The 14,112-nt window shown below is 41.5% G+C and overlaps 1 protein-coding gene across 2 annotated transcripts; it reads left to right on the top strand.

Annotated features, from left to right (window-relative positions):
* Nucleotides 1–222: 222 nt before the first annotated feature.
* Nucleotides 223–13,525, top strand: DAGLB (diacylglycerol lipase beta). Of its 2 annotated transcripts, XM_049791096.1 has the most exons (16): nucleotides 300–406; nucleotides 952–1,103; nucleotides 2,518–2,609; nucleotides 3,206–3,380; nucleotides 4,037–4,298; nucleotides 5,429–5,554; nucleotides 6,511–6,638; nucleotides 7,625–7,751; nucleotides 8,104–8,187; nucleotides 8,644–8,721; nucleotides 9,123–9,203; nucleotides 9,299–9,426; nucleotides 9,929–9,997; nucleotides 10,096–10,168; nucleotides 11,187–11,440; nucleotides 12,960–13,525. In XM_049791096.1, exons 2-16 carry the CDS (start codon nucleotides 1,066–1,068, stop codon nucleotides 13,150–13,152), a joined length of 1,908 nt encoding a protein of 635 aa, XP_049647053.1. In that variant the 5' UTR covers nucleotides 300–406; nucleotides 952–1,065; the 3' UTR covers nucleotides 13,153–13,525. The 2 variants fall into 2 exon arrangements, with proteins under 2 accessions (XP_049647052.1, XP_049647053.1); XM_049791095.1 differs by lacking the exon at nucleotides 2,518–2,609 and having other exon boundaries at nucleotides 223–406.
* The last annotated feature ends 587 nt before the right edge of the window (nucleotides 13,526–14,112 follow it).

Genomic DNA, 14,112 nt, shown 5'->3' on the forward strand with positions numbered 1-14,112 from the left:
CTTCCCGCGTCGCTTTGCCGCCGCCCAGGCGCCTGGCTCAAAAGCCCCGCCTACTGGCTGCGCGCGGGACGGCGGGAAAGCCGGTGCCACCCAGGGGCGCGTGCGCGGCTGGACCCAATCGGCGCGGGGGGGGGGGGGGGGGGGGGGGGTGTGGAAGGGCGGCATGTCCGCGGGGCGGTGCGTGGTGACGTCGCGCCGCCGTGACGTCGCGCCTGCCCCGCGGGCGGGCGGTGTGGCCTGCGGGGGCAGCGGGACGGCGGCGCCGGTGCTCGGGCGGCCGTCACGGAGCGGCGGCGGCGGCGGCCCGCAGGATGCCGGGTCTGGTGGTGTTCGGCAGGCGGTGGGCCATCGGCAGCGACGACTTCGTCCTCCCGGGGGCCTTTGAGCTCTTCGTCAGGCTGGTGTGGTAAGGCCGGTCCCTCCGCGGCTCCTGCCGCGGGCGGGCGGGATTCAGGGCCGGCCTGCGGCCGCCTGGCGCCGCCCCCGGCTCCTGAGGCGCGGTGGGGGGGGGGGGGGCGGGGAGGGGAGCGGCGCGTTCGTGAGGGAGCGCCGTGACTCGCCCGGTCCGGTCCGGTCCGGTCCGGTTGCTGCCCTCTCTGCCGCGCGCCCCGGGCCGCGGTCGCTCGGCCGTCCTGAACCGCCGGCGGGCAGCGGTAACGGGGCTGCGCGACTTCTGGAAGTAAGGTGGTGGTTCCTTTGTTTAGGTCCGCCTGGGTCCTCCGGGATCTGCGGGGAGGCTCTTGCCGTTTCTGCTGAGTGTTCGTGGAGTCGTCTCGTTCTGGCCAGTTCCTTCTGTAACGGCTCTCTTTCTGTTAGTCTGAAGTGGAATGCTTTCGTTCAGATGAAAACCCTAGTGGTTTCGTTCAGATGAAGGCTGTTTGTCAGGTGATCGCTTTGCAGGATGCACCTTTCCCTGCCAGCTATAACTTCTATTATCTTACTTTCCTGTAGGTGGATTGGAATTCTTGCTCTTTACACAGTTCATAAAGGGCAGTTTAACTGTCCTGGGGGAGGATTGCTGCACAGCTACTTGCTCGTCCTCCTCATTCTCCTGGCTTCTATAATATGTGCATTATCTGCTCTTGTGTACGTCAGTATGCAAGGTAAATAGTTAATAATAACACTTTATATTTACCTAATAGGATTGTTGTGGTTTTGGGTTTTTTTCTAGTCTGGAGTTGACATTAAAAAAATGCAAAGAAATTCAAGTGCTTTCATGGTAGTCAAACTTGAGAAACTGTCTGTCGGCATTAATGTATTTGCTTTAATAGCATTACCTCTGTTAGTCAGGAACCTAAAATAATAAATGGACACAATAGCTTAATGCAGCTAATGGTGACATGTTCGTTGCCATCGGAGCGTCTTGAGAACTTCCTCTACATTCACCATTAATACGTGACCTCGAATGGAACACCGCTCAACCTCTCTGGCAGGAATTTAGGGGGATTTATCCAAGGCCAGTTTCTCATCTGAAGTATCATGTTAGCTTTGCCTTGCATAGGCAGGCTAAGTGATGTCTTGTGAAAGTTCATTAGCTGCAGTGAGCTGCTTGAGAAAAAACACATAGGAAAGTGATCTATATACATGTCGTAGTAAAACTAATGCAGTAAGTACCGTTAAATAGAACAGGACTTACAGCTTGAAGTGAACAGCTAAACAGAAGTAAGGGCCCCAATGCAACTTCTACTCATTTGTAGAAATGGTTCATTTGGGGTTAAAAAATGGTAGGAAAGCTTTTTTCCTGGTGAGGCACCTCGTTATCAAAGTAATGCTAGGAAGATTGAAATACGTGTGTGGTCTCTGGAGTAATAGATGAGACACCACAATTTCTAATGTATTGGTTCTCACAACACACTGTAAATAAAAGAGTATTTAAATTATGTAAGTGGAAAGAAGCATAAAGGGTGCATGAAGAGAAACTATGACAGAGCAGAGATGTGGATGATAAATCTGGCCTTGAATTTAACCACTGTTTTTTCCTACAGTTTCCAGAGAAGGGAAAGGAAGATTAGCCAAGTTAAGCAGTTTGTATCAAAGTTGAGGGGGTGAGAGATGTAACTTTAAATAGCAGGGAGAAAAGAGCCTTGTTCTTTCTGAAAGTACAGCTATAAGGCCCTTATAACTAAGACATGGAAGAACTCTGAGGCTGGATTTCCAAGAAAATTAATGGTGAGCTGTCTTGGACTGTGATTATAATGCATGGGTTTGGGAGCAATGGTTCTTGCACCACCCCTTGCACTGTACTGACGTGGGTGTTAGTGATGCCAGTGGTGAACCTGACTGGAGAACTTGTACACTGGGTTGTGGTGCTGGGAAAGGAAAGAAGTTGTTTTCAGGAACCACAGTTTCATCAGATTGTATCTGTGTAAGCAACCATGCTGTTGTAGTACAGGCTACAGCCCGGGAATGGGAATGAGCGACCACTGGATCAAGGGCTTTTTAAACAGCTTTGTCACTGGATGTGAACCACAGCTTTACAATTGGAACATAGTTTCCAAAGTTGTTTTTGTTCTGCAGTGTTTTAAGCCTTTACAAATTACCCTGCCTGTGCGTGAGCACGCACACCCCACCACCTCATAACCCTGTGATCAACAAACTGGTTCAAGGAGGTGAGCTGGCCAAAAATTGTTCTCTTTTTTATGACCTAAGATTACTAAAAGGAAGAGGTTATTAGTAAGCTAACAATACAGAAAATAGTCTAAGAAGTATTTGTCCTGGTAATGGTCCTATTTTTGTTCTCCTACATAAAAATGGGGATTAAATGACTATTTCGTGACTGAGTAAACAGAACTTCATTGTAGCCCAGCAAAGTAGCATCTAAAAATGAAATATTCAGCCAACTAAAAGCTAAGTAGAATAATAATAAAAGCAGGCATTAAAAGTCATCAGGAACTGTAGGTGAGCCAATGCTCCAGTGTGCGGCTTTGGCTTATGCTGGGCACAGCACTACAGTTCACTGCAGAACTGTCCGACTAGAGAATGATTTTGGGTATTAGTAGAGTAGATTCTAAGAAGCACAGCTATAAACCCATTGTTGTTTTTCTTTTCAGTGATAGTTTTCCATTAGTATGAAAATACTTTATAGTTTCAATTAAGTTTCTTACTTTCCGTAAAGCTTAGAAAGTTTGTATATCCAGGTAGGCTTTTATGTACTTAAGATGCATTCATAAACAGTTCTTGGTTTAAATTCTCCTTGTAATTTCAGGAACGATTTCTAATCCAGGCCCAAGAAAATCACTTCCCAAGCTACTTTATACTCGCCTACTTCTCTATTTGCCTGAATTCATCTGGGCTGTTGTAGGAGCTGTATGGGTGACAGACAGCAGTGTGCACTGCGAGAAGACTGTGATAAATGTCATCATTGGGACAGTTATTGCAAGGTAAAGGTGCCTCCCCGCAAATCTAAGCTTGATAATGTATGTGAAATGGAAAATACGGCTTACAGGGGTTTTGTATGTGTTTGTTGAAGGCTTTTCCAGCCTTCAAGTTGGAGACTTTGATGTTTCTTATAAATTATTGTGGTTTCTCATAGAAGGGTTTTCATTGTGAAGAGAGAAGAATTTTTAAGTTTAGACAGCTAGAATGAGTTGGTGTCCTTCCCTAAACAAGCTTCAGCTACTTGCCTTGAGAGAGCACGTGCTAAAGTGAGGGGAAGGAGGTGAAGATGGGAAAGGGTAAGAGGGATAGATGGCAATGTAGAAAACTAAATCTGAAGCGGGTGTTAACTAGATCACTTAACTGGTAGTGAAAAATAGAGCCTTCACACCTCTGGGTTGCTATTTCCGAAGCACAGGGCTGTGATTTTGAGTTTGGTGCCCTATGTGAAATTTGCTGACAGCCTTGTTCTTGTGCCTAGTGGATTGAAAGCCCGATGACAGAGCATGCACCCTTAAGACAGTAACAGATGGTGTTCATGCAGTATTTCATACCTAACTTTGTTTTCTGTCTGTCAAGATCTATAGTTGTGTTTTCCTGCGTACTTATCAGGAGTATCTGGTTTCACAGTCCTTTTATCCCACTTCTTTCTGTTTTGCAGCTGGGTTATCATCATCTTTACCATCATTGGAGTTGTAATCGTCTTTGATCCACTTGGTGGGAAAAAGACATTCTACCTCACCGATAGTGTAAATCGGAACCTGGAAAGCAGTCAGTCAGGGCAGTTGCTATATAACGTGAAGAACACTGCCACCAGAGTCTGGGAAAAAAGAATCAGGTTACTGTGTTGTTGTATTGTGCAAGATGATGACCATCGAGTGGCTTTTACAAGTATTGCAGAGCTTTTCCGCGCCTACTTTTCAGTAAGATGGAAAGGGGTTTTTTATGTTCTGTTTTGACTAACTCTGAATTTGCAGATGTTGCAACACACGTGTACCTTTGTTCACCTAGAAGTCCCTTGCTACCCTGTGTCTTGAAATCAGGTTTTGAATATGCCAATTTCAAAATTAAAGGTGATTCCCTTACAAGGTATACAACACTGATTCTTCCTTCCCTTTAACAAAGGTTTCTCTCCCTTCACAAGCATGAAGGGCTGTGAGAAAACAGTATTCTTTCTCCTTAGGTACCTAGTCAGGAGAACAAGGGTGAGTTTCTTTTCCTCAATATGTGAAGATCCAGGCATTTTCCCTACTGACAATGAGTAAGGAGTCATGCCCATAGCAAAGAACTGGACTACTTTCTGACTGTTAAAAAAAATGAGCCCCACAGTCTGTTAAGGCAGTCTTCCCATTCTGAGCCACTTCTGAGCACGTGCCAGACTAGAGAGTGCACATGCAGGAAGTTGCTTTTTGGAAACAGTGTCTGCGAAATTGGAGTCTGCATAGCATTGATTTAGCTCAATTTCATGTCACTACTGTTTGGGCAGTCATAGTTCAATGTTGACTTTGAAATCTGTTCATGATTTCAAGACTAGTAGGTCTTGTTTATCAAGCGGTACTTGGGCATGCTGATTTATAGCTACAGCCTACTCAGTGGTTTATAGGGTAAAGGGCATAAGTCATACAGAGAGATGACTGTCCCAGATAGTTGAATAAAAGCCCTTCAGCCTTCTCCTGTGTAAAATCCTTCTCAGCTCTGACTGTAGAGGACTTTTCACATAGAGCTTTTCACATAGTGGTGTAGAATGGTGATCAATAATGTCTGGATCTTTATTTGCTATATGGCCGAGCGGGTCCTCTGTTGGGTATTTTGTTAAGTGATGAAATTAGTGTGTAGAATTGTCATCGGTCTTAGTGAAGAAAGCATTCAATATATACAGAAGGGTAGGAAGCTAGATGCTGCTGCGACCGGTTTCTCCAATGCACATTGTCTCTGAGTGAAATTTATTTATATAAACTGAAAAAATAGAATTCCATGTGCATTTTCTTAGGAGATAGTCTTGCCATGTTGAGGCGTGGGATGGCTTTAAGCGCTCTTTCGTTTCTTTGTACAGGACACTGATCTGGTGCCAAGTGACATAGCAGCTGGTTTGACTCTGCTCCATCAAGAGCAAGATAAAATGGAAAGTTGCCCAAAAGAGCCTGAAGAAGTCCTGTGTCATTCTCCATCATCTCTTGTGGTAAGATAGGGTTGTTGCAGCCTCCGGTGCAATTACTCTAGGAAGTGGTGCCAGATCAAACTGAAATGTAGTTCTTTGTGCAAGGGGTTTTTGGTTTTGGTTTTAACAAGATTAAACACTACTGTAAAAATTCACAACAATTTAAATTAATAATACATGCAGTGAAAACATCTTGATGAGTTTGCAGTCAAAACATTTGTCTGCTTTTGCCTAAGTAGAACTTATATACGAATGGGGAATTAAGTACAAAAAGGAACCATTTAGGACACTTGATCACTGTTGAAGAGCTGGGAGAGAAGGGGAACAGAGAGAAAATTAATTCTTTAGTCCTATTTGCATAGAACTGAAAAGCTAGTCTTTTAGTACTGTGGTCTGTTTAAATTATGTCTCCTGCAAATATCCAGAGAAGATAAGAAGCAAAAAGAGGTTACAGTTTGCTAATTGATTTTTGCTAGTCTTCTATGGTAAAATGCCTTCGTAAATTATTTTAACTTCTTTTCGTCTGTGTTTCATGGAAGTATATAATTCTACTTCAAACAATTTCTATCAAATTCCTTTTGAATCCAGCCAGTATGATGGTGTCATGCTTTAAAAGTCCTTACCAGAGAGAGGTGCTACAGACTCTTCAGCCATTCCTTTGACATCCTTAAGTAACATATTTGGAGTTAATGTTGTTTTCAGTCTTGAGCTTATCAGTGTGTAAGTATTGGAAGAAACTAATGAGAGCTTTTCAAGACTGGTGAGCTGTGTAGCTATGTAAATAAACACAGGGCTTTTTCCTGGAATACAAGTGGCTATTTTTAGTTCCTCTTAGACCTTGAGGTTTTCCTTTTGGATAGCACATATTTCATCATGCCTTGATTTTCACTAGTCTGTGTTCAGGTTTTATTCTGGGGCTGCCTTAACACACCTCTCTTCCTCTCTCTCCTTCCTTTTCTTTCCCCGTGTCCTTTCAGACAGACGATTTGGATATTGAACTGGAGAATGCTGCTCACTATATGCTGTTTGCTGCAGCTGCTTATGGCTGGCCCTATTACATATACACCAACCCATTTACTGCACTCTGTAAGCTCAATGGTGACTGGTAGGTTCAATCAAGAGCTTGAAAACACATAGCTTCCTTTTATTGAACTAGCATTAACAGAAATAAAATAGTTTCAATAGCAGTATTTTTGTTGCATTAAATTATATTGCTCCTGGGAGTACCTGAGCTTGACTGGTAGAGTTATTTTTCACAAATTCAAACATCAAAGCAGAAACAAAATTCCAACATCCTTCCATCCTCAGAAACAGATGAGTTTTTGTTTCTTAAGAAGAGTTTGTGACTGAGAGAAATAAAAACCATTTAGCAAAATGTCAAAGGAAGAGTTAGAATTAAACCGAGCATTTTAAAATGAGGCGCTTTAGAGCTGCCTTTTGGGCATATGTATATAAATAAAACTGTATCAACAGTTTTCCCTGTCTTAAAGGAAGTAGCAAAAGTTACCTGTTCCTCCAGCTTCCTATTATTCCCTTTTCCCCCTTTACTCAAAAAAATTTCTACAATCAGTATTGAAGTATGCATAATGCTGTGTAGGATTACTGTATATTTAAGTGACCACTGATGTTCGTGACTGTAACCATGATTTTCTTAATTAGTAGCATGAAATTATTTAACCTACTAAAATATAAATGACTTGGAAGAAAAATCACATAATACAATAGATGAAACATGACATAAGTCTGCTGTACAGAATTTGTTTTGAATTTCCTTTTTGCTTGTTTGTATTTTCTGTCGTTGGCCTGTAGTCTTAAGAATTCTTTTCTTACTGCATTGTTTGCTCTGCTCATAGTCCTGTAGCAATGGTGTATTTGCCAGTCTTTGAACTGCAAATGTATGGCATGCTGCTCAGGCAAAACCAGGTTTGTGGTCAGAGGTAACATCTTGTATCAGACTACTGGTACTCTTAAGAAAAAAAAATAGCCTTTGATTCCTAGCAGAAATCTTATGCAAATGTAACTGAGTTTGATTCCTTGAAAGGAAACTGAAAATATTTGAACATTAAAGTTTTTCTCTTCTGTATTTGTTAGTTGCGGAACTAGACCAACAGATACTGATATAACTGGCAGTGATCGTCGTAACTTTCACTTTGGATCCATCCTAAGAATAACAGGACTGCAGTACAGAGACTTCATTCACATCAGTTTTCATAACAAGGTAAACAATCTGGACAGGCATTCAGTGAAAGCAAAGGGTGAAGTTTCTAGTTTGCCTTCTGCATTTATAACATACAAGATGCAAAGCCAAATGAAAACAAGCCCTGAAACATTCAGTTCTGGTTTGGGTTTTTTTTTTTCCCCTAATGTAAAGGAACAGCCACAAAACCATTGACATAAATCTGTCTCAGTATTGCAATAAAGGCACTTATAATAACTTGGTAAGAAAATAATTCAGCTTCTTTCCATAATACAATAAAGAGAGCTCAATGAGAGAGCTTTCAGAAGGTGAGAACAAATGCTTACTCTTATAAAAAGTTGGTGTCATTACTGATTATGTTTTTCCCCTCCAGATCTATGAGATTCCATTTTTTGTTGCTTTGGATCACAAAAAAGAAGCTATTGTGGTTGCAGTGAGAGGAACCTTGTCTTTTGAGGTATCATCCATCTGATATATATAATTAGCTTTATAGAAATAGGCAAACTCCTAGTATCTAGAGGAAATTATGTTACACTGGCACATGTGAAAACAACTCACTCACAGGTACGCGTCCTCCAGGCTTAAGTTGTAAGCCTTCTGGCCCTTGGATGGGTAATATTTCCTGTGCCACTGGAAGAGAGCATGGAGGGTAGGCCGTGGTAATTCCTTTTCACTGTGAGTGGAGGTGCATTTGTAATGTCTGTATTTGCAGCTTGGAAGTAGTTGCTGGAATCAGAATTGCGATTGCTGTATATATTTGCTTGGGTGGTGATTTATGGTGGGTTGTGTTTTGTTGCTTACCAACTTGGAGGTCAGCTTGATGATGTCCCTATGACAATGCTGAGTAGGAGAGTGTGACCCGTGAGCCATGAAGCCCTGCAGAGAGGTCTGACAAAAGCTGTCTTGTTTACAGGACATTCTCACTGATCTGTCAGCAGATTGTGAAGACTTGACACTGGAGGATGTTCTAGAGAATGGCTTTGTACATAAGGTGTGTGCAGTCTGTAGATGTTTATAAATCATCTCGGCAGTAAGAAAACTATAAACACCTGGGATCCTTTAGTTAAACAGAAGAGTATTCTCCTTGTGAGATGGATTGCACAAATTATTTCAGTGACTTGGTTGTTGCATCAAACACTGCCGCTGGAACTGCAAGGTAGAATTTGTAATCCTCTTGTCAGACTTTATGTCCTTATTAAATATTCCAAAAACTTTTTAACCATTACATACAAGACCACTTGTTTATAACTGGACCTCTGTCAGGAGCATGTTTAAAGGGAAGACCAGCTTTGCAAAAAGTTGTTCTGTGATGGTGTTGTATTTAAAGTTTACGTCTATCACACTTCAGGTTAGATATACCCTTCTTTTCTAACTTTAAATGCTGTCTTGTAGGGAATAACTCAAGCTGCAAACTATATCTATCGGAAGCTAATAAATGATGGAATTTTAAACCAGGCTTTCTCAATTGCTCCAGTAAGTTACCTTCCAAATAATTTGGTTTGCCAGAAAAATTACACGCAGGTTTTTCGGTGTAGGTCTATGTTTCAGTCTTCTCTTTCTGTCTATAGGAATATAAACTTGTGATAGTTGGTCACAGTTTGGGTGGTGGAACAGCTTCTATATTGGCGATCATGCTCAGGAACTCTTTCCCAACATTAAGGTGTTATGCCTTTTCTCCTCCAGGAGGACTGTTAAGGTAAGAGACTTCTGTTGTTTGGTTCTGTGTCTTAAGATGTAAAAATCTTCAAGGTAGTTGACAAATACGTTAGATGATAACTCTGGGCTTGACTGTGTTACGAGTTTGTTTATACATTCTCCACTGGAATTAGATTTGCTCCATCTTGAGTTACAGTCGAGTTCTTGGGGGAATATTACAGAATGAAATATATCTAGTGAATTCTGTCAGATAGTATAATTAGAGTTTAAAATAAATGTTTCGGCAATAAAATGCTCACCTGACTAGCCTAGCTGGGCCTGTTTGACATCTACGCATACTGTTACAACCAGCATTGAAGTTACTCTGTCATCTGTAGCAAGCAGGTCTGAAAGCCTACTGAAGAACAGACTGCAAATGCTGCTTCTGTTGCTGCAGAATTTGTATTTGTACTTTTATTGAAGATAATGATCGTCATAAAACTAAAGTGTGCTTATATCTTTAGTTTTATCTAAAGTACGTCTTTTTTGTTGTTGTTTTTAAGCAAATCACTTGCAGATTACACTAAGCACTTCATTGTTTCAGTCATTGTTGGAAAGGACCTTGTTGCAAGGTGAGATGGAAATATTTTTAAATGATTCTTTCAGGGATGCATTAGATTGCAGAGAATAGGAGACTTTTCTTTACTTTGCTCTATGTGTGTTTAAACAGGTTAAGTATGCCCAACATGGAGGACTTAAAAAGGAGGATAGTGAGAATTGTGGCAAACTGCAACAGACCCAAGGTAACTAAATGCAGTTCCTAGTTAAAAGTCAGTGGAATTGTTACCTGGGTTAAGCCCCAGCTTTAATGAAGTGACAATTAGTGTGTGTATTTTTGATCTTAATGATGAGAGTTACAATTGTGTTTTGGAACAAAAGCGTTTGTTTTTAGTTCAGTGACTTTTCTGTTAGTCCCTTATCCTATAAAGCTGTCTTGTTGGAAATGAAGGTTCAAGAAGACCTGGAAGATATCTGTGCACCACATCCAAGACCTGAAATTATCTGTTTGCTAGTTTTCTTGACAAAAGAAACTATTACAAAATGCAAATGGGGGGAGAAAAACCCCAAACCAGCTAAAATTATGAAAAATCAGTAAGATTACTTACTTTAATAACCTTTTACTATCATTAAGTAAACAAATCAGTGGTTTTACTTAAATTTTACCTTCAAAATTTGTTGGGAAAGCAAATATTTCTCTGTTACGGTGTTAATTGCTTATCTCTTCTTTTACTGTTAGTGAGAAACTCAGTTTTGAAAGTGCTGGAACAGCGTGGTGTCAGGCAAGATGATACTGGAGGTATAGAGGAGTGGCTTAAAGATTCAAAACTGCCATCTCTGAACATGTAAAGTTAAACCTACTGTACCCACAAGATTTCCATGTAGTCCCAGGATGAGGAGTCATGTGGAGGGCCTGGGTGACGTTGTAAATACAGAATAAGATAACAGACAGTTAGAAGTTACAGATGCAAGAAAATGTAAATCTGCAGAGCAGAATCCACACAGAATAATTCAACTGGTAAAGATTGTAATGTTTCCTGTAGTGTTACTAGTGGCTTGGGTTAGATATCAGTGAAATAGGTATTACTGCAGGGAAAATCAGGTAAGATTTTATCAAACAAAAAGTTTGGGGAGCTTGTGCATACAGTCATTTTCAGTATTTTAATTATAGTTTCAGGTGATGCGTGTGCAAGCACACAAGTAAAATAAGTTATTTGAAGAGATGCCAAACCTCAATTTGACGGCTTTTCTTTCTGAATTCAGTACCAGATTTTGCTGCGTGGATGTTGGTACGAAGTATTTGGAGGAGATCCAGATAACTTCCCAACTGAGCTGGATGGTAGAAACCAAGATGCCCTCACCCAGCCACTTCTAGCTGAGGAGAGTTTAATGGTTCATCGATCACCTTCATACAATGCCCTTGAGGATGAATCGCACCTAAATTCCCCACCTCAGTATCCTCGTCTGTATCTTCCTGGAAAGATTATCCATATTGTAGAAGAATCCAGCTCTAGGAGGTAAGTAGAATAATGAATACTACTGCCTTGTTTTCCTAAAATCTACTTAAAGCTGCTTCTCAATTTCAAAGTACATATTTCCAGCTCTGTGTCTCATCTGCATCTCCAATACCCATTTTTGCTATTAGCCAGGTTTTTAGTTTTTATTCTGTGCCTCCCTGCTTCTTTCTGTTTCACTTCAAGGCCTGGAAACTGTTTCTCTTTATGCCTGCATTCCTTATTCTGCCCAGATATTGCGTGTGCTCAAGGGATGATTTTAAACAGCAGGACTGTTAAGTTCAGCTTTGGCATGCTGCAGTTCCTGCCTGAGACTGCAGCTCTTGCAGTCTTATGTCCTGGTAGTAGTGAAGTAATAACAGAATACCTAGTTATCAAGTAGTCATGTGAATACTGGTGATGAGAAAGAGGCAAAATGTTGCCTGTAATATGGGCCTGGCCAGACTGGAGAGGTCCAGTTGCCCCAGTAACCAGTGCACCCATGCAGCCTCTACTTTCCTGTCCTTTGCTGCTTTTTTGTGGATGCAGGAAGGTGAGACAAAGACAACAGAAAAGCTGAAACTGCTGGAAGGGTGAGGATTTGGTGATAGTGATTTTGGTGGGGCAGTGTTGTGTTTGGGGTTTGGTTTTTTTTTTGTTTGTTTGTGTTTTGTTGATGTTGGTTTTTTAGACAAAACAAGTGCAAACAGCCCACAGGCCAGACAGTACTTGATATCCCTTGTTTCATTCTGAAACAGAAGTAAGAGCAACTGTAACTTGCACAAGACCATCTTACAGAAGAAAAAAAAAAAATCTGTAACTTGCAGAAGAGGGAAGAAAAGGGCTGGAGAAGGAACCCACTTTTTTTCCTCCCATTCAGTAGATTAGTATTGTATTTAAGCTTCACATCTTTAATGTTTAAAAAATTCAATACTGGTTTTAAAAGTTAGATACTCTTAACACCTGTGATGTGGCAGGTTTTCTCGATGGCTGCTCTTCTACTTTACTTAATTCCTTTCTTTTCCTTCATTTACTCCACAGCACAGCAGTTAATCATGTTTTTTTTTCTTAATTGGACTAGCACGCAAGAGCCCCCATCATGTACTGTTCTGTAAAATAAAATCCTAAATACATCATATGTGCAGCATTAAATCTAGTGTCTAGTCTCCTACTGATACCACTGACTCATTCCCTAAATTTGACATTAACCATGTGACTGTGCAGAGCTTAACTCCTCACCCCCCTTTGCTCAGACTGTATTCCATGTTTCTTTGAGCAGGATTATTGGATAGCTTCTTTCACTGTTAAGGCGCAGTACAATTTGGTGTAGTTCTGCCTTCAGGGACATTGAATGGCAGCATTTCCAGCTGTTTGCTGATGGTCAGAACCATCCTTGGGAGCCCACCTTCCTGCTGTGAGACGGTTCCAACTCCTCTCTGAGCAAGGTCCAAAGTCTCCAGGTTGTCTGTTCAGGCTTGGCATCCAGCACCAGTTCTGACAGTCTGCGCCATTGTATTTGTGATGCGTTTGGTTTTCTTTTTAGGTTGTGCTCTTCAGATATGAAATACACAGCAAGATGGTCAAATGAAACAGTCTTCAGCAGCATTTTAATAAGTCCCAAGATGATAACAGACCACATGCCAGATGTTGTGCTCAAAGCTCTGAACAGTTTGTCTCACGAACATGGATCATGTATTTCTTGTCAAACACAAGAATGTAACACCAATGTAGTATAACCATAGCTCGAAGATGAGGTGTGGGCGTTTTTTATTGCAGGTTTCAAGTATTCAAGACACATTCCACTTAAGTCAAAGTGGATTTCAGTACTTTTCTTGCATTGTGTAAAGTAAACAAGGGTCTTGATGCCCTTGCTTCTGCAGCAACCTCAAGTAACATTATGCTGGTTAAAGCACAGATTCTGCATTGATACTGAAGGTTGAGCTTTTACAAAATGGAACAGTATGAGGAGTTCTAGCTAAGCCTATGTACACTGGTGCACTAGAGCCGGGGTCTCAACTGAATACTTGACTGCAGTGAGTGGGTGCGTGAGGACAGCTTGGCCTATGTGTTAGAGCAGAGCCCTGTCAGACCTAAAAAAAAAATTAAAAAGTCCAGTTCTGCTTCAAAGTCACTTCAGGCCATTGCCTTAGAGCCCTGTGACTGACCTTTGCAAAGCCTGGAGGGCATTGTAGGAAAGGAGCACTATGAAAGCAACAGTGCAGTGCGCCAGAGGCTGCACTGTCTCTCTCAGCAGCTGGAGGTGGGTAAGTGAACAAGTCTGCGGCAGGTGGGAGTGTGCAGGCAGGCTGCCCACGCCGGTTTTTAATCAGGCAGTTCTGATTGATTGCACTATTTTTCTTACAGATTGTGGTAGTATCCGGGGGCGGGGGGGGGGGACGTGGACGGGGCGGGGGGGGGGGGAACAGGGAAATGGTGTGGTTAAATGCTGCTTGAATATACATGTGCAATATTATTTCATCTACCTGTCTTTTGTATTTGTTGATCCATGACTACTTTTATTGATTTTAAACTAAACTAATACTATAACTACTTAATGAGGAGAAAAAAAAAATTTTGCATGCCTTGGCATCATCTTAGTCACTAGCTCTGACTGCCAAGAGCACTGATCTAATTCTGCCAAAAATGTATAACCAGTTCTACTGATTTTAAAAAGGTGGATTCCTTTTAAATTTTTA

The sequence above is a fragment of the Accipiter gentilis genome, chromosome 33 (genome assembly GCF_929443795.1).
Source record: "Accipiter gentilis chromosome 33, bAccGen1.1, whole genome shotgun sequence".
Lineage (NCBI taxonomy): Eukaryota > Metazoa > Chordata > Aves > Accipitriformes > Accipitridae > Astur > Astur gentilis.

What these genes read in the sequence shown, in the direction of transcription:
- DAGLB (XM_049791095.1), top strand. Translation starts at nt 312, where the DNA reads ATGCCGGGTCTGGTGGTGTTCGGCAGGCGGTGGGCCATCGGCAGCGAC. An exon ending in AGAATGGCTTTGTACATAAG is followed by an intron (nt 8,722 to 9,122) that starts GTGTGTGCAGTC and finishes GCTGTCTTGTAG; the next exon opens with GGAATAACTCAAGCTGCAAA. An exon ending in AGGCTTTCTCAATTGCTCCA is followed by an intron (nt 9,204 to 9,298) that starts GTAAGTTACCTT and finishes TTCTGTCTATAG; the next exon opens with GAATATAAACTTGTGATAGT.